General features: G+C 47.1%; 1 protein-coding gene across 1 annotated transcript in view; it reads left to right on the top strand.

The window, feature by feature from the left end:
* LOC106742999 overlaps nt 1-27,915 on the top strand; it is a 69,520-nt gene that overhangs the window by 2,952 nt on the left and 38,653 nt on the right. The window contains exons 2-3 of the mRNA XM_014616423.1: nt 1,089-1,126; nt 10,541-10,607. Coding sequence (XP_014471909.1) covers nt 1,091-1,126; nt 10,541-10,607 — 103 coding nt within the window. The 5' untranslated portion in view covers nt 1,089-1,090. The remainder of the gene's footprint in view (nt 1-1,088; nt 1,127-10,540; nt 10,608-27,915) is intronic.

Genomic DNA, 27,915 nt, shown 5'->3' with positions numbered 1-27,915 from the left:
GGATAAGATCGCGGTAGATCGGCACGGCGCCAGTCGTGCGTCGAAAAGGGTGCGGGTGCCGCGAAAATGGCCGCAACGCTGCGTTCGCAACCGCGTCCACCGCAAATGTCTACCATGTGGTGACGATGGTGGTGGTGGTGGTGGGCCTGGTGGTGGTCGAGGTCGATCGCGTACCAACGCCGTCGCCGCCGCCTATATCGCGATGCTCTAAAAAGTGAACGTTGCATCGTGCACCGCCGCCACCGCCTTTGCGAATCAGCGTGTCGCTTTCTCGGCTGCGAGCCAGCACCCGAACGCGAACGGGCCCTGGCTACTAACCCACCTGAAAACGTCCACCGTCTGCCGCCTCCGACGAGGTCGGCCTTAACCCTCGCCCCACGATGACGTCATGGCTCGAGGAAGCATCGCGATTGTCGGTTTTCTTTTCTTCCGCACGTCGGATTCCGATTCGCAGAATCGAACCCCGGGAGCGAATTACCGAGCCTTCTTCTTCGTGTTCCGTACTGATTTATGTGAGGCGGGACGAGAGGGTTGGGACGCTCCTTTGCGAGTCTGATAGGATGAACGATTACGAGTGCGAGGGGGCATGGTCGTGGAACAAAACTGAAAACGAGTACAAGGTCGGTTGGTAGCGGGAAAGAGAGAGAGAGAGAGAGAGAGACGGGGTGATAGGGAAAGAATACTTCGGAATCTCGCGGAATGGGACTGGACGCGTATGGCCTCGTTCTGAATTGATCCCGATCGGAATTGTTTAATTATCACCTATAAAATGTATGAGAAAATCTAGAGAATAACTGAATAATTCCGATCGTAATCGATTCCGAACGGTTCCGTAATACGTTCCGTAATAATCCCTTCCATAACAGGTTCGATCGCCGTGCCCAAGGTGCGTTTCTTTCGAAAGAATTCTCCCCGGGACTTGTGTAATATCGACGCGCGAAATAATAGGTGTCGGACGTGCGAGTGCGAGCGAGGAGCGGCGAATTTTCGAATCTGCCGCCTCTCGCACGGCGAACGATGTTTGCGCGGACGATCATATTCATGGTAATTCGACCCAGTTATTAATAAGACTTTCTCTTTTATTTTAGCCATGGACTGGAGGGTGGTAGCGTTGGCATTTCTGGTGGTGAGTACACGAGAGAAAAATATTTCTTTCTTTTTTCTCGCCCGCGTTTCGCTACGCACGAACGTGAGTTTCGCCTCGAACGAACGCAACTCGGTTCACCGTTTTCCTCCAATCCCGTTCGGACGTTCCCGATTGTTTTGTTTTGCTTTTTGCCGGGATTTCTTTGCGTTTCTTACGAAACTCTCGGGGTAAACGGATAAAATGTAAGCCGAGCGTTCGCTTCTTCGAAACAACCGCGTGCTTGAAGGAACATCGTGAATGAATGTGATTACCTTCACGCGTATTCCTCTCTTACAAAATATATTACATTCCGCTCGCGTGATGGATGATGTACGATTTACCTTACAGATAAAATCGTTCCAAATTCATTTGCGTTACGCGACTCGCGTAAGTAATTAGTGCAGCCAACAACGTAACAACGATTGCATTTTGTGAGGAGGAAGCGCGCGCGAACAAATACGTCTGCATTCGGCGGCAACTCGCTAAGGGGAAGGAAAAATGGTTCATCTCGCTAAAATTACAGCCGGCACCGGTGCCGGCCATATTTCTTATCGTTCCAACAAGAAAGTAGTAATGGCGATATAGCGTTTAAGTTTATTATCTCGGACATATAGTTACCTGCTACAGTTAACGTGACTATAGCAGCGGTTACTACAAAGAAGAAGAAGAAAAAAAAATGCTTTTCCCGACCACAATTATTCCACCGTGTAATCATAGTCGCAGATGCCAAACACTTTCTTCTCGGTGCCGATGGTCGGAGGAATCCGGACGATTATCCTCGCACCCGGCTCGATATCTCGCGACTGAAGGACGGACGGGTAATTATTATCCGGGAATACGCGATTCGCGCTATATCGTTTCGCGGATAAACGCGGATCGGCGTGTCCGCCGCCGTCGCAGCAACGCGTACGCACACTTTCTCTCTCGTGCGTGCTGCGTCGCACGCTCGTGTCGGTTCGGCGGTATGTGATGGATTACGTAAGCCTTTGTTGGCACAAGCACATCGTGCGCGACGGCGTTGGTGAGTGCTAAAGCATGTCGTCAAACAGCTGCCGCCTCCGATATTCAAATTAACGCTCGTCGGTGAAAATTTGACAAACGATTTGCTCGCCGAGAAAGCAGCTCGGCGACTTTCGAATGATTTTCAGACCCAGGCGTAGGCGAAATACGGCCGGTGAACCAAGTTTCTTCTCTAATTCGCGGCGTGCCGTCGCCTGGCACTTGTTTCCCCTCGTTCTTAAATCGTCCATGAATCATACACACACGTTGACCGATATTCGAGTCACCAAGACCTCTCGGATCTTGGATACCGCTCTCTCGCGGAAAGTTCGCTCTGGTGACAGCGGAAAAAGTAGCGAATGTATGAAAGCGTAGAAAATACCCGGGATGGGGAAAGGAAATGAAATATATACGCGCACTTTTGCCGTCCAGCGGATTAATCGCGCGAATTAATCGAACAAGTCGATCCCGCGAAGAGATCGCTGTCGGAGCGCGATTTCTAAGCTTATTAACATGTTATTGATCGCTTTGCCTGCCATCATTGGTTGCATAAATTATCATCGTCTGTATTTGACTGATCATTGAATTATGGAAGATACGATTAATTTGAAATATACATGTTTTTTTACGTTTCTTTAGCTCTCTGTTGACCGTGTAACGAAATTTTTAGACGTGACCAATTATTTGTAATCAATTTGGTATGAAAAGTCTTGTCGAGGACGGGCGTGTTTTGTTTTGCTCCTTTGCTATCGGCAAGATGTTATAATGAAAAGTTGCCGAGCCTTTCTTGCAAGCCGTTTGAATTATATCATTTCTTAAATTGGAATTTTTCTCACGGTGGCTAAATTACGCAGCGGTTGATCGACTCGTTGCTAAAGTTGCTAAACCTGTGTTACATGCGAAATGGTATCTCATTCAATGTGTCTTAACCGGACACCCGCATTTCAAAAGTTTTAAGATGCCTTTTCGTACTGACGCTCGACACTGATTTCAGCCTCTCATGAATTTGCGCTTTTAAAGTTTTTGGATCGTCTGAATATTTCTGCTTCATTTGCTAGACAAAAAATCGATGAAAACTCGCTAACATAAGGGACTCAATACGCTCCGAATTTGATAATATAATTATAATAATAATTATTATTATCAATGTAATTAATATATAATTGAAAATCAATATAATTTATACATAACTTCACAAGACGCGGTAATATATGATAGCACCAGTCACCGGCGACCACCGCGGCATTCAACCGTGCAAATTGCCATCGATCGATCGATTATTAAATTTGTCACACGCGACGTGTGATCTGCCAGGTGGGAGTCGTGTCATCTCTCACGACGACGACATTGAGCCGACGTAAACAACGAGCGCGGTAATTCAGCTTATTTAAATACCGACGGTGCGCGCTGTCCGCTTCGTTCGTTGTTCCGCGGCGGTTTCGGAGGACGTTATGTCACCCGTCCGTCCGACAATAGTCGTGGGATCGTTCTCGTGATGGAAGTTGACGGATTTAATGTCGTTAGCCCATTCAAGAGGCGGCAATCCCGACCGGTTACGTAACACATAATAATCGACAATTACGCTAAACTTGGCGTTTACGCGGCTCAGAGCTCTTAAGACGGGACATTTGAGGCCCGCTGACGGATGACGTAAAGAGTAACCGAGCGCCTCCGCGCTCGTGTCGTGAAATGTTGTTCATCGTTAGCACGCACACTTTCTCACGTATTAACGTGTTCTTTCATTTCACCAATGTTCCGCGAAGTCGACTCTGATCCTCCTTTTTTTTTTATAAATAAAATTTGGACTCTCTTGACTAACAATCGGTAATACATAAAAGTGCTAATTAGAATCCGTTCACGACCTGTGCAGTAAGAAAAATTTTGCGTTAAAAGCGGCCCACTGAAACTTCGTGTTACTGTAATACGAAGAATGCGTGAAAAAGTGCACAGATACATGTTAAAGTAACATAAAATTTCAACAGGTCGTTTTAATACGAAATTTTTTGTGCTCTCTTGTTTAATTTTTTTATCCCCTTTTTTTCCTGTTATTTTTATCGGTCATCGGGAGAAAGAAGCGTGTACGGCGTTTTGTCGGAGCACCTCGCGTATATAGGAACGAAAGACAATCCGTTCGGAACCGCCACGCCCACTTTTACCTGGCGTTCTTTTAAATATCGGCGCGGGATCTTAGAGAGCTACGGAGCTCGCTGGCACGTTTCCATTCCGACATTTCACCGCACGGTCGATACAGAACCGTCGATAGCCGGAAGAATAGCGCTCGAACGTGCACTTGGCAGGGCGATATTACGCGTTCGCTCGTTCCTTTGTTACTTACGGGAAAACGGTAACAACGGCTGCCCGATAGCCGGATCCCGCGTGTAAGGCGACTTGCGATTTTGAACACGTATCAAGTTCCGTGCGCGAAACTGGTTCCCCGTCGAAGGGAAAGGATCGCGAATATTACTGAGCGCCTTTCAGAGACCTCCTGTATAGTTCCTCGTACACGCTGGCCAACAGCTGTTTGCCGAAAAAAAACGAATCCTTCGAACGGTGTCCTCGCAGATAGCTGACTCTCACTTCCTAGGCGTACAGTGGAAAACGCGAAGGCGATATCGCTCCCGGCGGACGACACGTGTGGGTCGGAAAGATCAATAGAAACGTGCGCGGACGAGGAAAGGAGAAAGCAAAAAATACATCCTGTCTTCAGAGGCGCTATGTACAAACGTCAAGACGGCTCTCGACGTGATGAGTTTTGCCTCGCTAACTCATTGGTTCATCCAGCGGGTCCAAATCAAGATTCACCGGGGCGAATTATCGTGTCGTCGGATGAGGAATTCGCGAGATCGCGCGATTAATGCAATCGGCCGATGCGGATATTGAAAATTGGTGGTAAATATTAAAATTCGGCGAATATTTGTCGACTAAATATTTGATATTGCAACCGAATAATTTAGTTCCGTGTACAAAATATACAACATACGGAAATACAGTACTGTATGCAAATATATGGAACCAAATTATTTGATTACAGTGATCGAATATTTGGTAGGCAAATATTCATCATATTTTAATATTCATTACGAAATCCTTTTTTCAATGTAGGATTCGCACACGGAGGGAAATATTTTGATAGCATAGTAAATTTGTCAGTTACTATGATGCCGGCGAAAAGATCTGTTTGAATGAACGATTTTTTTTCCTTATAAAAATATCTTTATGCTGTCACTGTAAGTGACAAATTCGCCGTGCCAGCAAAATATTATCCTCCGCGCGTAGGCGTCCGCTCAGCGTCCGGAAGCCGACGGATTCGCGCGACGGCCGCTCTTCGCCCACACGACGCGGCGGAATTCCAGGAAAAGACCGGCGGGAGCCGCGGCTGAAGTTGGACATCGTCGGGCACGATCGTTCGCTGATACTCGGGCGTCGTCCCGTCCGACGTAATCGCGGGCGGGTAAGTCTCGCTCGCGGCGTCAGATCGCTACGTCATCGGAGCACGCGCCGCGTGCAATCGCGTACAAGAGAGTGACTAACGTGCGTCAGTACGAGAGAGGCTTGATGTGTCCGCAATGGCGACGAAGTAGTGAGCGAGCGAATAAACGGTCGGCGATTCCAAGGAGATCCCGGCCCACGCGTTAGATCCGCGATCACAGCGTTAGATCATCGATCGCCTATCGATGGTCGTCCCAATTACCCATTGAACTACTTGACGTCCGCGAGGTCGTCGCCGAAGATCGCGGGCTGCCACGCAACGTTACGATGTCAACGTTGATTGTCCAATCAAAGTGTCACTTCTTTGTCAACGAAAAACAATCTCCACGTCGATCGAGCGATCGATCTCTCCGTTTCGCAATTGATTATTAACTCTAGAATGAATACACGCTTGAATACTTGCTCATAAGCGGAGACATAGTTAACTGAGACAATCCATGCGTTCAATGAGAGATGCTAATATTGCGTTAAAAGAAAAAAAGTGCTACATTTAAGTGAATATTTGCTGAGGCTCCTATCAGACTACGCATCAGAGATTGAGATTGAATTGAAATACGGCTAATCGCAAAGTTGACTACAATTAATTCCAATGCGTAGTCTGATAGAGGCCTGAGAAATATTGGAGCAATTATTTTACTTGAGTTATATAGACGTTACTTGAACGTGGCACATGGAAAGAAAAAAAATGCGTTCAAGCAATTCACTTAATCCAAGTAAATAATTACGCCAATATACTCCTTAATAAATATTTACTTGAATATAGCATCTTTTTCTTCCTTTGTGAGTGTAGCATAATAAAATTTCAGCACGCGAGAGAATTCGATTTCCAATTCGAAATTAGACTTTTCATTTTTAATCGAATTTCAATTTAAGTTTCTTGCGGAGTGTCCGGGCTCAATCAACATCGTCGTCAGAGCGTCGAGGATAATATCGCGCGAGTCCTCTTCGAATTTACGACAGTTCTACGGTAAGGAAGAACGCGTACGAGGCGAGGGGGAAGCGCGTATCGCGGATGGAGCGAAGCGTTGTGGAAGGTCAGTCCTCAATGGATTCCATCGGATGGTACGCCGCGGACCTTATAAGGTCCGGTCTGCCGCTCTCCGTTGCGCTGCACTTTATCGAGGCATCTCTCCTCCGGTTTGTTTCGCGCTCGAATCACGCGTCTCCTCGATCCAATTATATCCACACGATGCCTCGGAGGGGCTCGTATCGATCGAGGCGACAGTTATCTCGCCGTGTGACATCGCGTTAAATTAGCGACACGGTATGCGCCGCTTGCTAAAATTCTCTCAGTCGCCGAGAAACACGTGATTCCCGTGTTAATACTTCACTTCGGCGAGTTATTATTAAATATGGTCGCGAATATTCTCCGTTGATCACGCTTGGGTAAGATAAGAGGAAGAGGGCAAGAGAGAGAGAGAAAGAGAGAGAACGACAGGAGGGAGAGTGATGCAGGAGCTACGTCGTTCCCTGTGTACACACTCGAATGATCAGTGACTCGTTAGACCACTTTCATTGCACCGACGAACACGCGCCGGCCATGCTGACGTCAGTGTCTGCCACAGAGACTCCTGTCGTGAAACTCTCCTATTCGCGCCTTCGTGGGAGATCATTGAAACGACCGCTCGGCGGCGATCACGCACAAGACGGAAAATGGTTTTTCGCACAGTTACGCGAGCGATTTCATTTCCCGCGCGAAAGAAACGCGAGAGGATCTCCGTCTGCAAGAAGAGCCTCCGAGGTCGTTTAGAAATCGACGGTTTTTCTCACGGATTCACTCATTCACCTGTGGTCGGTACGTGGAATCGAAAAAAAAATCTGGTAAACAAATATATACTTGTTTATATATATATATACTTGTTTTTTCTACCAGGATTTTTTTTATTATTATGAAAAAAAATATATTTTGGAAAAAAAATTGCTACGTTCAAGTAAATATTTGCTAAGGAATACTGAAGTTTATTTTATTCGGATTAAATAAATATTACTTGAATGTAGCACACTGAAAGGAAAAAAGTACATTTAAGTAATATTACATGCCAAGAAGAGACTTGGTTTGCAATTTTTTGTTTAATTACACGCATCTATCCACACTTTCCCAGTAAATGTCAACTAACAGCAACATAACAACAATGTTACAATTTCTCATTCAACAATGTAACTGTTACATACAACGCATGTTAAATTGCGCTTACATTGTTGCGTGAGAAATTATAATTACGCGTAATATTACTGTTAGTTGGCGTTTACCGGGTTATAACTACTTGGGTTATAACTACACGACTAGGTAAAATCTAATACATAAATATCACCGCGCGAACAATGCTTCTCTCATTATTCCTATCTTATCCATCGCAGCTTTTTATATCTAATTGCTTACCGTTGCTTACTCTTATTTATTTCCTACTTGATTCTTGCGCTAAACTTCCCCAAGCAATTTACTACCTCTCCTTACATTCCTTTGCTCTCAATCTTATTTCCCCCTCCTATATCACTAGCTTTTCCCTTCAACGATATGGAAAAATAAGAACGATCGCGCCTGTTGTATTCTCGAGTTGTTCCGATCGATCTCTTTTTATAGCGTATTTCGAAAGAATCGCGAGATACGTGATCGTCCTTGCCTCACATTCGAGCTTGTTAGTCACCGCCGCGTTTCCCCTTACCTACGCGAGATCCGTGTGCGCAGATCAATTTCCACGAGGCGCACTCGATCTCTGCTCGGTTAATACCGGCGATAAGGGCGATTTAAGCGCAGCTCGTGTACACGCTAATTCGCGATTCGCGCTTGCTCGCCGATTAAATCGTCGTCCGAGATAATCCGTGTCTCCTGCATACATCATCGTCGTGATCGCGCACTTATATACGTATGTTAGGCGAAATTAACAGCGATCCGTCGCGACACATACCGGCGGTGATGAGCCTCGAATTGGATGGATGGAAGGCAATTACCGGTACCCGTGTATCTCGTCACTGTTAATCTAAAAATGGAGTCGCGTTGTGTTACGTGTTCCGCTGGATGGCATAATTAAGGGCGATTTTACTCAAGGGGAGGGAAGGTAACGTTAATGCGCTGCACGTCTTTTCCATTATCGGAACCGACTGCGCGCCAGCTCGCTCGCTCTCTTTCCTCACGTACAAAGACTCGTCCGTCGTCGGTAGCTCTCTCATTTACAACCTTGCAGGACGGCCGGCGGGCTTTCAGGTTTCACTTAAAAGATCAATCATCGTTTCCATTACTTCATTTCCTCTGCGCGCTGAAGTGGTGACGAAATCGCGCGCGGGTTTCGATGATTTTCGACGATTACCGGCGACCTTGGCGCAACAATTTTTTACTTTCCCGCTGTTACCGCTCGTCCACTGTGCGTCATCCCGGCTCGAGATTTTTTAGTCCCGCTTTAAGTCTAATTTAGTTCTACATTAAGTCTTCCAGGGTCTTCTGTTCTGTGCTCAATTGATGCTGCAAACTTACTTCCGTTTGTTTCCTCTTGAAGACTTAACGTATACGTTAATTCTATAGAATTAAAAATCTCGACTCGGAACGTCCGACATTCCTCGATCGCCGGCAGCGGCTCGAAAAAGAATGCCCTCTCCCTCTCGAATCCTTAAAAATAACAATGATGTGTGTCTGGATCGATTCGACGCGGAGTAAAAACGGCGTGATTCATACATCCTGGAAAGCGCGAGCATGCTGCGAGAGGCGAAGAGATAGAGAGAGAGAGAGAGAAACACAAAGAGAGACGATCGAGAGTCTAGCCGAGCTTGACATTTTCGCGGAACTTTCATATCGCGCACTTTAATTGAACGACGGCGATCGATCATCGGTCCCACGTCGATGGATTAATACCTGGATGCGACGACGCGGTGCAACGCGGTGAACGCGATCATCCGTCGCACGTGCGATGCGTGGGAGAAATACTGGGTATCTTAGAAATTGCACCACCGGCTCTAACTCGATTGCCGATAATTAAGCCGCGATGTGACGGTCGACAACTCGCCGAGCTCTCGGGTGTGGATTGCCGGGTGTTAAGGTGACCGAGTACACCGGGAAATTGTTTAGAAAGTTCCCTCGGACGGGTCAGGCCGGCGTCGGGAGATAAGATTAATCACGCTGACCGCTAACACATCATTGCGAATACACGCTGCTTATTGATCGTAATTACGTGCGAATTACTTCGATGCATGCGGCCGCCTCGGGGCGTTTCACAGTTCCCGCGCGAGTCCGCTTCTTTTTTCCCTCCCTCCCCTCTTTTTCGCTTTTGCTTTTATCCCTTACGAGGCGGCGTCTCGCGCGCGCGTATTTCATCATTGACTTCGCCGCGAGAGTGCCGATGATATCACGCTGCCAATTGTGGTAACTTGCTCCGTCACCGGGAATAATCCCCCGATAAATACGGAGCGCCTCCGGGGAGGGAGAGAGAGAGAGAGAGAGCAGTAAAAGTGACGGGCGACACTCTCTTTTTCCACGCCTCGGTTTACCTAACGACTTATTCGCGGGAACTTTATGTAATCTCTCTTCCAGAGCGCGATCCGCGTTTTCCCGTTTTATTAATTCCCTTTCCGCGTCTCGTCCATTATGCGCGTTTTCCCCAGGCTGCGAATATCCAATGCAAGCTCGGACGGCTTGTCTCCTCGCGGGAGGAAAGTTCCACGTATTCTTTATTCAAGTATAAAGTATCGAGAAGTTTCGCGCATGCGTACGTTGTAACGTTGTGACGTGCGCGTGTGTAGTTATTACAATATCGTGTGTACGTCTCTCTCTCTCTCTCTCTCTGGTGCTATTCATTTGCGCCTCTCCCGTTCAGATACGCGCTCACCGCACACACACAGCGCGTACGACGTCGTCAACGATAGCGTAGCCAAGTTGCCGCTAACAATCGTATCTTATTAAGCGAGAAGATCTAAAACATGCCTTTCCCCTCTTTCCAGATCACAATAACGAGGCACAGCAGCAGCAGCACACACGCAGCCCAGATACCTCAGCAGCCGTCGACGTGTGAGTACACAATACGCGAGACTTACTTTCTAATCGTCCGCGAGAGGGTGATAACTAATTAGAGCGAATCAATTAGGCGTTAAGATCCCCCTTCGCGTAGAACCGAGGAAAATTCGCGACGCTTCTCTTTCCCGCGTCTGTTTTTCCTTTTTTTCCCCTTTTCTCCCTCTCGAGTAGCGATGTAAACCTCTTCGTCGTCGTGAGGAAGATTTTCTTCCGTGGAAAAATCTCGCGCGCGCGCGACTCGAGAGGCCAAAGTGGCCGGATAATCAGATAAAAGTGGACACTTTCGACATGATGCGCACTTTCTAATGACGGCACAATGACGCCTGATGACAATGATGCGATATAATGATCCGAGAGGGTGCTTGAGGTAACGAAGTATAACAGTTCGCTGGTAAGAGTAATTACTGGAAAGTAATCGCCCTCTCGTGTACGTGCTTTCTCAAACTTATCATCCGATGGAGGGACTTAATTAGAGTTGTCCGGGCTAATTGCTCGCGCGGACCACTCGCGCGTTTTGATCACCTACGCGAACTGCGTACTGCGCGAACTCGACAGTGGACGAAACTTCGAGAGATCATCGATTTTTTCTCGGACTCGATGTTCAACATATATGAGTGTTAAAATAACACATTTTATACTTCATTATTAGTAACATATTAATTTAATAATTTTTTAATAATTAATTTAATAATTTTATACTAATTTTTTACATAATATTTGTGTTACCTTTCAATATATTCACTTTGCCGTAAATTAAATTAACACTATATTTGGGTGTATCGTTTCGGACAAATGTGTTAAATTTGTGTTAAATTTGACGCCAAATTTTTTACCGTGCGTGCACGGAAAATTTATTCACGCGCTTTTCACGGGTCGCGTATCGATAGTTGATAAATGAGTTGGATCGTTTTTTATTATACGATCCGCGGCGTCGGTCGCGAATTTTTGCTCCCGCTTGTCGAGATCAGGCGGGAGCGATTAATCGAGCCGGACGGATAATTGAACGAAAGGGAAAAGCGTCGTGTACTCTCGGGCACGGAAGAGAGCCTTTCCAGACGAGCGACGACCTTCCTTGGAAGACATTGCTTTTGCTGGAAGGTGAACGCAGCCGTGCGACCTAGATTCTCATGTGGAAAGGAGCGAGCCGCGATCGCACGGGCAGAACAGAGAGGGCGAGACCAGATGTAAACGGCATGAAACGAGATGACGATTATAACCGGGACGGCGTGCGAGCGTGCATGGCGCGGCGATGTCCTCCTCGACGGCATCGACGGCGAATCGAAAGTCCCTGTAACCGGCGGCGGCGGACACTTTCAGCCTTTTACCTCGCACGCAGTCGCGGACCGCTAGAATTTCACCCGTCGAATCGAGCGAGGAAATACGGCACGTTTCATACACGATGTGCACAAACACACACACACTCACGAGAAAAGTCGCTTTTACCCGCGACGAAATTTTCTTTCCTCGCGAGCTTCCTCGCGGATCTCGGGATGCTAGTCGGATGATTCTTTTTTTTTCTTTTTTCGAAGGGAATCTGAGAGAGAGAGAAAGCCGATCCCGTCTTCGTGAAACCTGTTCGAAAGGGAGAAGGGAAAAAATCGATAAGACACACTTGTGATCGCGAGCGAGACGAATTTTATATCTCGGGTTTTTATTAGCTTATTTGATGGAGAGGTGTTTGAGTTGAACGGACTCGTAATTCCAGACGGCGATACCCGTAACGGAGGCCTGAACGTAACGAGGTGACGATTAATGAGCGAGACGAACACACGATTTTCCTCTCGACAGTGACGAATCGAAAGTCTCCGTTAAAGTCCGCGGGCGCTTTTGCTTTTTGTCGTTTGTTCCGCCGCGGTATCGTCTGGCCGCCGTCTTCCTCGTTGTCCGACGGAGGAAAATGAAATTGTTCCGTTCTGCCCTGATAAAAAGAAACCGAGCACGTACCCACCTTTCCGCGTGATACGTGAGATTGATTCGCTTATAACTGTGTCTCTATTACCGCATACGTGTTTAGCCTGCAGCAGTTCTCAACTCGCTCGTGTAATCCCGATGGCGTGTTTTGCATCGTTTGTGCCGGCGCCCCTTTTTCCAGCCCTTCTCGAAGGCAAAGGCATTATATTTAAAAAGTGTAAAAATCAACAATATCCGCTTCTTCAGCGTGAATTCTTAAAAATCGAACGTTTCCACGTGCCCTTATATTAAACAATTTTCACTTTTCTCGAATTCGTTAAAGGAAAAAATTTATAATCGACTATCTCATACCGTCTTAGTTTCCACTTCGGTTTTACACGGAAATTTTCTCTCTTTCTTTATGCAAAAACTCGAATTTTTCTACCATTACGTCGCAATGAACGATCATCGTCGGACGGTTTCGAGGTACTGTTTAATATACCGCGAACGGCGTTGTTTCTTCACTCTCGAGGAGAAACGGCGCCTTCGACGAAAGTATTTTTTTTCGCCTTTACCTCCGCACGTTATTATTCGTACACGCAATTCCATTTCCATATATGCGCCGATTGGCCGCGCCTATTAGCGAGTTTAATATTTAGTATCGTTCCTCTCCCCCTCTCTGTCTCTTCTCACCAAACGTCGCTGTGAAAAAAATGCCAGTGTTGAAGAGTAAATTATATTTCTCATCTTTTCACGCACACAGTCGTGCATGCCGACCGTCCGGTGCGCTTTGAAAACGGCCTCGGTGAAAACATAATTTTCCGCTAGAAAAAATTCCGACGTTAATTGGGCGAGCTCGTATTCGAGAGTGTCCTAAAATCACGAGGTAGAAACTACGACGCGGAAAGCGAAAGAAGGGGATCGCTCGAATAATGGTTTCCAATGTCGGCGGTGCGAGTGAATCTCTTGAACCGGAGGTAGCGCGTTCGGTGGAAGTGCTGGCGTAAAACCTGATACTCGCTTAATTCCTGAGAAAACGTCAGATCGACACAATGGTGTAGGGGCCACGCGAGGACCGCGGACGCGCGACGTCTCGTAAAAAAATCCGGGCCGTGCGAATCGGATTGTCCGCATTTAACTACCGCAGTTGGCGTATTTGAATACTTCTTCGTCTTTCTCTCTCGGCCTAGCTCTCGGCCTAGCTCTCGGCCTAGCTCGAGGAATTTTTCACACTGCCTTCGCCGCTCGTGTCGAATGATAAGTGTCGTTGACACTCGTTAACGAGCGTCTATTCACTTACAGTTCTCTCTCTCTCTCTCTCTCTCTAACAACTGCAATTATAATACCTATGATTCTACAATCTTCCATATTTGTACAATTCTACTATATTTATTTATTTATATATTCTAATATATAATATCATCAACAATTTTATTAAGTTTGTCATCAAGTTTTTATTATCAACAACTTTTTACGTACGCGGGAAAAAATTAGTCTTAAATGAAGAATAGATATTTTCATATATAAGCAAGAATATCATAATCTTCTTAAGGGACATTTAATCTTGATTTGATTGAATTTATATTGATTCAAGTATTACTTGAACTCAATTCAAGATTAAAAATCTAAGATCATAATATTCTTGCTTATATATAAGAATATCTATTCTTGATTTAAGACTAATTTTTCTCCCGTGCATTCGTTTCATTTTAAATTGTATATTTTATAACATAACATCTTTTTTCTCTCTTTTTTTTTTATTATGTATTGAATTACTAATTATATCTGCTGTATCAACGGAATTCTTCCCGTAAATAAGTAGAAATAATAATAATTATTATTCCATCTATAGTTATTTACAGTTATCTGTCCAAGAAAAAAAGTCTGATTGTATTAAACAGAAAAAAAAACAACCAGATGCATTTTGGTCGAAAGTTCTGTTTCCTTCGACTATATCTGATTATTCCCTTTCTGATTAACGCAATGAGATTTTTCCCCGCGTAGTTACCTATAGTTATAAAATATCCTCAGCCTATCCGTAGTTATATTTATAGCTGTAATATCTTTGACCGCGTCGCGGGACGGGTAATTAATTAAATCTCCAGCTCGATCTGTTCTTACCGTCAAGCGTCGTATCGATGAGGAGAACCGTCGTTTGCACGGGTGTTCGGGGGACAGGTCGTACGTAGAGTTCATAGGTGTCCAGCTCCCTCGAGAAACTCGCCGGCTAAATGTCGGCCATGCGAATCTGTCCACGTACGCGAAACGTTCGCCGGCTTTTCGCACACAGGGAATGCCCACGCACATACGCGGATACTCTCGATAGGTAATCGGTATCTCCGGCGGTCACAGAGCTACGCGTTAAACAACGTTGCCCGCGTCGATCCGTCCTCCGATCGTGTCGTGATTTATTCTCGATGGCTTTGCGGAGGGAAATAATTCGCGAAGCCCGCGTCGCATCCGTCGTATTTATCGTTATTTATCACGACCGATGCTAATCACGCTCGATCCTGCCGCGACGAGATCGTATTAATTACTCGCTTGACTTTACGTACCGTTAATTCAATGCTCACGCGGCTTAATCTACTTACGCGCGTACCGTTGACTCGACGTCGTTATCTTTTAATCTAATTTCATCATTACAACGCAGTTGTGTCACGGCGGGCGATCAATCCGACGGGCCCCGACACGGGTAATGACTCGCTCTTTCTCTCTCTTTTCTTTTTTTATTCCTCCTCTCTTCTTTCTCAAAAATTCAGCCATTCGTCGGATTTTTCGCTCGCCCAGCTTCCAGTGCCCGTGATAACAAATCGGTCGTTACGTTAAACGATGGATGTGCCCTTCGTACTGCCGCGTCTTGTTTCTCCCGGCGAGAACATTATTAACATCGCGGTCGGATTAGCAATCGTCCGTTTCTCGCGTTCGCACCGGGCATTCTTAAATAATTAAACCTACCGTGAATTAACGCGATGCGCCGACGATGCGGTCGAAGGATGGACGACCTCGGGCCGCGCTCGCGAAATTTTCCCAGGGTGGAATTGCAATTAACGTTTCGCGATACGTCGAATCGCGGCTCGGCAAACAGCGAGACGCCGCAATTTCGATCCGGTTGGCACGTCCAACTGGTTACCGTTGACTCCGCCGACCTTGCCGATAACTTGCTCTCATCGGCATGACTCCACCACAATAGGGTAACTGGCGAATGTGTGTGTGTGTGTGTGTGTGCGTGCATGTGTGGCCGTGTGCGAACGCGGTCGCACGTGTACTGCACGCGATGGCACGTACGATGGCGTGTAACCGTACGCTTGTAAATCTGCAATTATTGTCGGCGACCCGCGGGCAGCGTCACGGGAGGACCGTAAATAAGACGGGAGCGCACGGGTTATAAATGATTCTGCCTAATGACGATCGCAGGATCGTTAAACGGTCAACGACGGCGGTGTCTCCTCCCCCCTCCCCTTCCGTCGCCTCTTTCCGCTGCCCTCGCTCGCTCGCTCGCTGTCCCGTTATCCGTGAATTTATTCCGATCTGTTTTCGCGATCCGTTTCTGCACGTTAAAATCAACACCTGCCGCGCAATTACGATAGAACGATAGTTAACGATCGGCGCGATTCCGTTAGCCGGTTAAATGAGCGTCCGTCGGGAATTAAAAACACGCTTAAGCCCGGATGAAAATTATCCGGAGATCCCGTTCGCGGGGACGAGTCTTCCTCGTCTCTCTCTCTCTCTCTCTTTCTCGCTTCTCTCGTCGTCCTCCTCGCGAGAGGAGGAGGAGGATCGATTTTTCACTCGCGATTCACCTGAGAATTTCCCGGTTAACCCATTCCTCGCGGCGTCATCGTCGCCGTAATCGCTGGCACTCGACGGGAACGGAATCACCGAAGTCTCGTCTTTCGTCGATGCGAATCGATGCCGATGACGGGGCACTGCGGTGATGCCGCTCGCGCGCGCCTCCGCTTTGTCTTTCCCGCTTTGTCTGTCCGCGGCCGCGTGCCGTCGTTTGTTCACTTCGAACGCGAGTCACGGGTAATCTGGTGGAGGACAATGAATTGCCGAGGAAGAAGTGATCTTCCGCGCGATCGCGTCCCCGATCCGAGAGGTCCGATCCTCGACGCGGCCTCGGACCCGCCGCGTTACGGCTCGTCGCGCTTCTCCCCGGAAGCCGAGAGCGCCGACAAATCGCCGGACGAAATTGGGAATAACGCAGGATTACCACGGGAAAAGCAGGAAAAGTCGTAGAAATTTAAATTGGTCACAGAAAATTTAGAAAAGTCGGGGGAAGATATATTAAAAGAGTCTGGAATTTTGAACTTTGCTCACAAAGCATTTAAGCGCGTCTTCATATAATTTGATTTTTTTATTTATATATATTTCTTTATCGTTATGTCTTTCTTCTTCTTTATGTTATTTCTTTTCAGCTCTTTTCGCTATCTCTAACAATATTCTAAAATAATATGATTACATAATTTATATTATATTTACGAATGATTTGTGTACAAAAAGGAAGAATCACTTCCTGTGAACAATCAAATAAATAAATAAATTCTCTTAAATGCTTTTATATTCTGTAAAATACTTATTTTTTTAAATATTATGTCTAACAGTTATAGTCAGTCAAATATGTACAAAACTCATGCACTTTATAAATCATTTCCTGCATATTAGAGCTGTGACATATAGAAGAAAACGTAGTAAGCAGTAGCACTAAAACGCGAGCGATAAGAAAAGTGACCAATTACAGTTGATTGATCCCTCGATCGTAAGGAGCATAATCGAATGTGATTGGTCAATTTGATTCGACGTTTTTATTCAATCGCCTTTCTCCGTCCTAACAGTATTCTCTTTTCCTAATAGTATACTCATTTATTTCCTGTTGGCCTGAATTTGCAGTCAGGATTATATTATATTATGACTAAACATCCAAGCTTGTGTCGCTTCCAATAATATAACCTACTTTTCCCGCAATCCCGGCTTCTAAACGTAAAAACTCAAGATCACGTATCAGTCATGGAGAATTCTCCATCGTCGTCTGGAAAGCAAAACGGGAAAGTCGGTTACCGGGGATTAATAAATTTCAAAATTTATTTCCCGTGGCAACTCTGTCATCTCCGCTCGAAGGAAGAGGAGCTCTCGCGAGGCCGCCGAAGGGACGGTCGCGCTTCTCGTGAAGCGAGAAGAGGAGGAAAAGAGCGGGTAGGGGATCCGGGGCGCGGAAAATCCGCGTAGCCGGGCGTCGGCGTTGCACTCGGGGATATACCGTTCCGCTTACCTCAGAATGAGGCCCGAACCGATAACGGTACCGTTCATGTGGAATCCACGACAATTCATCCGTGCCGTGCCTCCGCGGCCAGACGTCGTTTGCGTAAGAATCAATTTGGCCGAGCGGAGGAGCCGTTAGGAACGCACGGCCGCTCGAGTCTGTTCCCCCGCGAGTTTTACAATCTCCCTCGCTAACTTCGCACGTTGTTTCCTATGAATATATATTGATGATCATTTCCAGTCGGCGTGAGCCACTTCGAAGCCCCCTCGGCGTCATCGTGTCGCTCTGTAGCTCACTGTTGTTCGTTGACGCGCGAGATTCCGAGATTTGGGACGCGTCCGGATCAACTTCTGCCCGGAACTTTTTCTCCTCGCTGCGTCTCTCACGGCAATCGCGCGGTGCAGCACGCGGGGGTGGCGCGTAATTGGAATTGATCGAGGATACGATCTCAGTGGAACGTCGGCACGATCGCCGCGTGCGCGAGTCCTAATTGGCGCACGGACGAATCCGTCGATCGAGGGACGAGATAATGAGGATCCACGGCGAATTCCTTTTGTGAGAGATGAGCGAGCGAGCGGGCTTCTCACGGAACGCGCGGAGGCATGCGAGGGACCTTGGAGGAAGGCGGACGGCTTCCTCCTCGGCCTCCCTCGGCGCGGGATGAGTATGTGTTCGCGCAGCTAGAAATAGACGCGTGACTCTACCGTCATTAATTACGCGAACAAGCATTACGCTCGCGAACCGGGCAGATCGGCCGAGCGGGAAGTTTCGCGCTCGAGAGGCGGCGATACGTCGAGGGGGAGGAAAGGAGAGGAAGAGAGAGAGAGAGAGAGAAGGGCCCCTCCGGTGACGAATAGCGCCGTTGGAGATACACCATCGAGCGCGAACTCTCATGCGCACCGTCGTCGACGACCTTGGATATTAAATCGAAGTATTTGCGCCGTACGCACAGCAATGACGGCGTATACGAACGTACGCATAACGTACGCGAGGCCGAGGCGCGCCGGGTAATTAACGTCTCGGGGTCGCGGGGGGTATGTACACAAGGCTTCGAAGTCACCCTGATCAGTTGTATCCTTCGTTAATTCTCTCGCTTCAGCGCCAGAGCGCTAATCGGTCTGTGACTTTTCACAGCTTGGAACTTTGGAGCGAAAGGTGGAGCCGATATCAGGCTAAGTCTTCCGGCTAAGGCTTGGGATGCCGCCTTAACATTCTGTTGTTAGGGCTGTTATTACGTTGAAGCTACGCAAACGTAATGCTTAAGGCTGAAAATCGTACGAGGGAAATACGGATAACGAGCTAATTACAATGTCGAGGCTAACGTAATGCCCGGTGTGCTCGTGAGCCTCGTTTCAATTAGGCCTTTGGATGTGTCCGGCGGATTCCTCGTCGGATACGCGTCGTGATTAGAGGTTCGCGGACATACCGTCGTCGTTGTCGCGCCGTGAATTACCCAGGAGCCGTGGAATATCTTCCGAAGCTCATTCCCGTAATAGAGATATCGCAGGCATGGGAGCAACTCAATTTTCTCACTTCTCACTTATTTAGAAACAACTTTTCTCACTTTTAAGAACAAGGCTGATTTTTCTCGCTTTTTTCTTACACGATTTGGCCCTTTGAAAAAAAAAAAAGAGGAAACTCGATTCCAAGAAATCATGTTTAATAACTTAATTCTTTAAAGACAAAACAAACGATTCAAAGGAAAACAGAACGTAATAATGACTCCGACGACATAATGTTTATAAAGCGAAAAAATGTGACTTTATTTTTGGGCTGTTCGTAGCAGGTTTGTTAGAAGAACAGAAGTAACCGTCAGGAGCGCACTATGTTTTCTTTAAATTGCATATTATTGAATATTATTCTCATAAAGTCGACTAATTAGTCTATTAACTAGTCCCAACGGAAGAATTCGTAATTTTTTATTTAAAAAATTTGATTTTATCTGACGAAAACATCCGGGATATCAACATCCTGGAAATATATCGCAATGTAACTTAACTAGATTCAAGTATTATTTTTTATTTCATTTCTTTAAACTTGTTCAAGAAACACAAAGAATTTAATCTTTGTCTTCTTTTTTCGCTTTATAAACTGTCTTCTGAATATCTCAAAATATGTACCTAAAAATGAGCTTAAAATCAATTTTAGATTTTATGTATCATATAACTTTTTTGTTCTTCAAAATTCAAATTTTGCTCTTCGTTATACGTTCGATTTTCACTATAAAATCAGTGTTTTTAATCTCTCAGAGAAATGGCATAATAGATAAACAATTTGATTTTCAACGCACAAATTATTTAGAAAAGACTCACTTATTTCAATGGACTCGCTATTTTTTACCTTTTCAAGAATAAAGCTCACATTTCTCACTATTTTTGACAGCCAAACCGTTCCCATGCCTGATATCAGGTTAGCTATCAGTCCGGTATTCTCGCGGCTTGTAACGTGACCTTTTCCTCGCGTGTACATGACGCACAGACCGGTATTCACAGTTGGATCTTGTATTTAAGACCGTCTTAAGTTCACGTTCAGATGTTGAACGGCTTATTTCATTGGCTGCGAAACATTTAAAGATGAACTTACCGCCTAAGGCCGGTATTCATAGTCGGATCTCATATCTAAGAACGTCTTAAGTTCATCTCCAGCTGTTTCGCAGCCGCTAAAATAAGCCATGCAACATCTGAAGATGAACTTGAGACGGTCTTAAATACAAGATCCGTCTCTTAGTCTGCGAAATGTTTCGAGTGTGTTTCTTAATCTACGAAATATTTCGCGCGTGGAAACGCGTCGTCCGTGAGCCATGTTCGAGAGTCACGGCCTTCCGAAACTGAAAAGCGACGATAATTCGAACGATGAACGCTCGTCGTTACGAAGCGCGCCGACGAAGGCCGAATCGATCCGCGGCGCGGGTCGCGACGCGCGCAATGACGCTCGGTAATTGAACAGGAGTCCAATCATCGCGTCGCTGACACGGTTTCGTCCTCGCTCTCGTGTGTCCGAAAGCCCCGGACGATCGATCGCTTTACCCGAACGAGCGGTTGTCCCGCCGAGGAGACGCGCCATTGTGAGCGACAACCAGAGCGCAGGAATCTCCTCCCTGCGACGCGAGCCAAGGTTGTCAGACCGCAGAAGCCGTCGAACCCGACGAAAAACCTTCGCACCGAGACGGAAACGCAGCGGCACATCCACATTACTCGATTTACTATTATTTAAAATAAGCGACCGGACGGGCCCGGCAGCGTAACGAATGATAGAGCGTGCAAGCGACTCGCTGGAAGCGGACGAAGCGCGGGGATCGAGAAGAGGCGCCGAAGGGGGGAACCACGGCTACACAGGATGCACCGAAGCGCGTCGGTGTACCAAGGCTGCGAGAATCGCCCAGGTGGGCGCAGGAGGAGGACGAAGCGGAGGGGGGCATGCCGTTTTTCAAATAGAGGGAAATGAAGAGTGCCCTCCTCCTCCTCCTGTTTCTCCACATGGGGGTCGCGTAACTCGCGGCGGTTATCGGTTCCTGAAATAAACGCAATATCCGCGCTTTTCGAGCGGCTGAACCGCAAGGATGGCGTGTCGGTCTCTCTCTCTCTCTCTCTCTCTGTTTCTCTCTCGCCGAGGTCGCAAAACGGGGAAACCGGAGAGAGAGAGAGATCACAAGCGAGGGTACCGGCCAGGGCCGCGCGTCGATCCGCGGATAAGCATCGCGCGAGAACCGAACGGCGGGCTGATTCGCGCGCGGTGCCTTTGTGCCGCGCAAGACAATTCCGCTGGACGACGGAGGGACGAGGGAGAGGAACGATGCCTCTTCGTGGCAAGCGTCTCGTCTCCTTCAGAACAAGTCGAATCGGTCAGATTACTCGGGTTTTCTGCCGGTACCGTTTCTTGAACCGGAACGGTCGCGCGGACCGTGAAACGCGCCCGCAACAGTATTCCGCAACGTGGCGATCCCGCAATTATGGCACGTCAGATTCGAGACCGGCTGGCATTTTCTTCCGGGGAGCCGGTCGAATCGAGGAGATCTGTCTTCTTCTCGTTCACGTCGAGGTTCCCTCGGAGAGGGGGCCGATCGTGTAAGGCCGGGAGCACGTAGGAAAAGTTAAGCGGTGAGGAAATTGACGAATCACAGTCGATTATTCTTAATCCATAAGGAGAACAGTCGATTGTGATCGGTCAGTTTGTACTCCTCTATTGGTAGTAATGAGATGTGACAGTAAGGAAATACCGATCTTCCGTTAGGCTCATTTAATGTAGAATTAAATAAACAGAGGCGTTGCAACTAGTCGTTTGAATCTCGTAGCTGTAAAAGGAAGTTAGAGCGGTTGCGCATTAAATGATGTAAAGTAACGATAGTAGATAGATCGAAAGGAACCGGTTGCGTAGTTATCAAAAGACGAAGACCTTTTCTATTTTTTTCTCCTTTATATAAAAGTAATATCGAAGAATCGGTCATTGCACTCCATAGCTTTTTCTCGTTAAATATTGTTGCTTCCCCGAGTTGAAGTTTTACTTCTAGTTTAAGTCCAATTTAGTTCTACATTGATTGTTCAAAGGTCTCCCATTGTGCTTCTTTGGTGCTACAAGTGGCGAATTCCCTCACTTTTATCATTCTTACCACGCTTTCAGATACACAATCGACCCCCAGCTTGTCCGCTCACGAAACGTTGCCCTTCGTCCGCAATCTTGCGTGAAGGCGTGAGCAGTAAGCAAATTGACCAACTACGATCGATTATATTTTTAATAAACGACTGTAATTGGTGAATTCGATCACCACTTACGTCTCCAAGCAAGATCGTGGGCGGGGGATTACGCGAGATTGTCCTCGTCGAGACACTTCCGTCGACGGCGCGACTCACGATAGCAATTCGGACGGTGGCACCGTCGACTTTTACACAATTCGCTCGTGCTTTTCAAGGCCGCGGCAATTACCCAGGCATCTCGAACAGCGCAGAGTGCCGTTTCCCCGGAGTGCTATTCGAGATGCCGGATCGCGCTCTTGTATATACCGTTCCTCCGGATTCCCCGGCCCGACGGCTGGATCGTCGAGCGGGCTCGATACAGCTCTTTAAATCGCAGGGCAGGATTGCGTGCGAGAGGAGAGCCCCCGGACAATTGCGTTGTCGAGACTAGGGTCCAATTTTATCGGGATCTTCGCCGCATCGCTCGAAGAGATTCGCTCGATACCCGCCCGCACTCGCGGATTCGCGCTCTGCGTTTCCCCGATCTCGTCGCGATTCTTTCTTTTTTTTTTTCGTGGTTCCCGCGAACTTCGACCGACCGGAGGCGCCCGGAGGCGTAGCTCTCGAGATAACGGAACGAGCGGATCGTAAATCGCGTGATCCGCCGTGATCGTTTCGCTGAGATACGCAAGCTTGCGCGCCCGCCTCCTCTCGCCGCGCGTAACTTGCTCCTTGCGTAACGCGAGTTAACGCGCGCACGAATCTTCCTTGGCCGGCGATTATACCGTTAAAGTTTCCTCCCCCTCCTCCGGCGTTTCCGCGTCGACAAAATTGGAGAAAATGACTCCGCGACGCCCCTCGCGAGTCCATCGGGAGGCGCGACCGACGACGACGTGGATCTAGATCGTGCTGGATTTCTCGCGGGCGTCCGTGAACGTCCGCTAAACTCCTGGATCTCACGACGCGTTCACAGCTTGTGTCCTCCTGCACGCCGGACACGTTCCGTTTATGCATCTGCTGCTGCAATCTCGATCCGGATTCGCGGACACCCAACAAGATTCGCGCGCATTCCCGGTGCAGCCGTCCCCGTGAACAATGTCGTGCGATGGTCGGGATCGATTCGATCGACCCAGGGTATATCGCGAAACTCCGCCCGAGAGTTTATCTTGAGAATTTGAATATTATGTTGGCGTGTGATATTTATTCGCAGAAAAATATCAACCCTTTAGTACAATACGTACATAGAAAATAATTAGCGTTCGAGATCAAGAATGGATATTCTCGCAATATATCCGCAAATGTATCATAAGTTCGTCATAAGCATCAAATTTCTTCAAAATATATTCTGAATTCTGATAAGTTTAGTACTTCAATCAAGAATATTAAAACACTAAAACTTCGGTTTTACTTATATTCAACCGAATTTAACTTCTTCTTGATAAAGTTCATAATAATATTCTTTTCGAGTAAATGTCAATGAACTTTTCTAGTGTTCGTGACGAGTATATTTTAATCCTATTATCAAGAAAATATTCTTCGTTCGAGATACATCGCTTTTAAATGAAGAGAAGTAAGCCGTAATTGCTTCTCCTCGCAGTACAGTAATACTTTTTTCCGCGTATACCAACATCCTCGCGCGGCTCTCATTAACCTAAAATCACCATTCGATCATATTTGTTTTTTATTCGCATGTATAAGCGAGTTTTTCTTCGAAACTCTATACGTTCCCCGGAGCTGATTTTTCTTTATTCTCAGGAGTTCTCGTCATCGTTGACCTGACACGCTTCGAGAATGACTGATGGAAGTCGGGAAGGAAGGTCGCACACGGATTCAAGTTTGCGTGTGCGTTCCCAGCGCGCGAGCCCCGTTATTTATTAATGCGACGTTTGATTGATTGCGTTACGAGAGACGCGGCATTAAATGATTAATTGGGGGGGGGGGGGGTAGCGGGAGTAACATAGAAACCTATTAAAATTCGCTTTGATTATCGAGGGCCGACGATTGCGCCGCGGTTGCGACGCCGCGACTATTATCCCGCGACTGAATATTATGTGACGACGCTAATAATTACCGCAATCATCCCTCATCGGGTAAAGAAAGAGAGAGAAAGAGAGAGGAGAAGAGAGAGAAGAAGACTAAAGAACGTCGGATAGCACGCACCTTCTAACTTAACGGAAAACGGCCGTTCTCAGCCGGAAGAGCGCACTTAGGCGCGCGTTTATACACGCCTCACCCGATGCGTGTCCTCGGAGGGGATTCAGCGCTCACGCTAACGAAAATACGGCGCGTTACATTTCGCCCGTCGAGAACCTCTTTCTCGGAAGGTTCGTCGGCGGCACACACGGAAATGCGCGACGATACGCACGCTGCGGCGAAAACCGTTCGCAATTCTTTTTCCCTTTTCTCGCAATCACGTATTCGTCGTGACGACACGCTCGTGCTTGCGATCGAGCGACAAATTAAACGCGCGTTTACGCAAAACTGGCCCGGCGCACACGCATGTACCGTCTCTTTCTCCACCTCGTTCTCGCTGTTCCGCCGAACGCTTTTCCGGTCGTCCTAGCGGTATCACGATGCGTACGATGCGGACGCGAAACGCGTGCGATATGACAGTTATAACGCGAGCGGCGGCTCAAGTCAATGGAAAAACCGCGTTTCACGACGGTAACGGAATCCCCCCGGCAACGACGCGTTTGTATAACTTGTCCCGACTAATTTCCGCTCGCCCGTCAACAACCGTCAACGGCCGACACCGCTATCTCCCGCATTTCGAAAAGTGGAGCCGTCTCGAGCGAGCTGCCAACCCGACAGAAGTGTGCCGGCCGTGATGTGTGCATCGGTGATCAAGAGAGAGAGAGAGAGGGGGAAGGGGAGGAGGAAAAGAACCTTGTCGGAGATTATAGACGGAGAAATTTCGTAAATACGCATCCGGCGATCTCCGCCGAAAATCTTAACGAGCGTGACGGCCTACGTGTTGTCGGCACGTAGATGCTCGCTCACCGGGGCGTTTCCTCGCTAGATTCTCTCTTTCTATTTATCTCTCTTTCTCTTTCTTTCTCGCTCGCTCTCCCCGCGTGCTGAAACCTTCCGATTTCGCCACAAACTGCTCGCAACGAGATTCGCGAGCGAGATGATTCTCGGTGATTATGCAAATTAATGGCCTCTGAATTTAGGAATCAGCGACCCCGTTCCGCTGGAAAGGATCGGCCCGCGATCGTTGATCGCTTTAATCGTCCGTCCGACATTTTTTTAACGCTAGTCGTCGTTTCCTCGCCTCGCTTGCGGATGGACTCGCGCGCGCCGAGAGAGGAGAAATGAAAATGTCGCGAATTGAAATGTTTCCCGTGACATTTTCCCCGTTGTTTGTCGATCGGAGGAAAATTTGACCGCGATGGACGGAGTACGTATTTTCGTGAAATATGTCTAAGTTCATTAATTGGTTTTTCGCTGGGAACAATATTTTATCTCGCCATATTGAAACAAACGTTTTCTTCCCTGTGAAACAAGTTTTATAATTCACAGATAAATTTTTGGTGTCTTTTCCTCCCGGTGCGCGTGTCTCGATTTGAGAACGCGATTCGGCTTACGCGACTGGAAGGAAGGAGGAGAATTTCGCGATCACGGCGATCGCGCGCGATACTGTGCTAATGCTGTACCGTAATGAAAGCCGAACGATCCATTATCCCGGCGAACGCCGGAGGTATACAATTTCTTGCGCTTTTTCCGGTGAATCGCGTGCGCGCGGCTCGCCGCGTGGCATTTTCCGCGTCGACGGAGCGAATTCGCCGCACGACGACAACGACGACAGGAAGTTCGACGTCGCGCGCGCGCGCGCATGTACGTTCGGTTATGTTCCCGATATTTTATGCCGCTCGTGTCCATCACGGTGCATTAAAATCTCACGCACGAAAGGCACGGAGTTCTTGCATAACTGTGCGTCCGTGCGCGGACTGTCGTTGGGCCGCCGTCGTAACCTGCCCCGCGATACGCTATCGCATTCGCCCGTTCGATGTTTCTCGCGATCGGTCGTCGCGAATTTCTCCACACCGATCGTTACTCATTATCTCATTATCGCTTACAGGTGCGATCGAGAATTTGCCCATTAATGCCGTATTTTCCGTGGCAAATCAAGGGGACCATTCATAAATTTAGTATTTCTCAAGAAGTCGAGGTAGTTATATATATGCAATATTACAAAGACGAAAATGTTATTTTTTATTTTTGCTTTATTAATATATTTCTTACGCGTTAGTTGGTCTAATAATCTTTAATATCACCATCAAAGTTCCATCGAATTTTCATTTAACTAAATCATTGTCAAATTTTGGTGCCGCTTTTAAATGCGATGCGAATTAATTTGTAATTTTTTCGTTATTTTGAGTTATGGGCAATACATCCTTAAGTGTGTCTCACACGAACCACCTGTCGCGAAATTCCCTGAATTTTCGAGGGATTGGCACGCGCGTTCGGGCAAGCCGAGACGAATTATACCGTAACCGCGCGCAGGTCACTGACACCCCACGGCTGTCTGTCTATTTGTCTGTCTGTCTGTCCGTGGCAAAATTCAAGAAAGTGTCTCTTTGCCGAAGGCGCGACCGACCAAGGCAGGTTTTACGAGTTTCGTGTGACACAACGCGCATATGAGCGCGAAGTCACGCCGTATTGGGTAACGTGTGTACATGTATGTACAAGCCGCGCACTTTGTCTGACATACTCGGTCGTTCTCGTTATCCTGAAATCTGAGATGGATCCGGTCGGGATGTTCAAGTCGTTCCACGTAAGCGTCCTTATGTAACGTGAACATTTTCGCGCGTTCGTTAACCGACACATCTCGAGACACACGGATAAAAGGAAATATATTTGCGCAGGAATTCGTTGATATTTGCGTCCCCGAAAAGAACCGCTACTTTGATGTGTAAATTCCTGTGCGCGCATGTGTGTGTGTGTGTGTGTGAATTCGGGTGTGTGCTTAATTTACCATTGGAAGACGTTCTTCAATTTTTAAGAATGTAAACCTTATATAATTAAGATTCCTTTTTTTATGAATAAATATCGCAATATTATATATTTTTTTAATATTATTTATATCTCTCCGTTACAAATGACTTCCCTGGTAGAAATTTCATGCATTTCCTTCGAGCAGTTACTGGACAGTTATATTAACTTCTATTTAGTAACTGAGGAGTAAAACTACTCGGGATCAGCGAACTCAATTCAAGACTGAGAGTCTCCTAAAAAGATTCTGATATTCTTGGTTATATATGAGAATATCTGAGAATATTCCGGATTCATGACCAATTTCATTTTCCGTGTTCCCGCGTCCCCGAATAAAACTCTGTCAATATTGTTGCAACTAATGCAAGTGCGTTAAAAGCGGACGAGTGTCTAGGAAAATTGCACACATTTCTACCAGGATTTAACGAGGAATCTTACACTAGATCTTATCTCGTTCAACTATTATTTAAACACACGAAGCCCTTCC

Source organism: Dinoponera quadriceps, unplaced genomic scaffold (assembly GCF_001313825.1).
Source record: "Dinoponera quadriceps isolate SergipeBrazil2010 unplaced genomic scaffold, ASM131382v1 scaffold880, whole genome shotgun sequence".
NCBI classification, from domain to species: Eukaryota; Metazoa; Arthropoda; class Insecta; order Hymenoptera; family Formicidae; genus Dinoponera; species Dinoponera quadriceps.
This window is presented reverse-complemented; position numbering and strand designations above follow the sequence as displayed.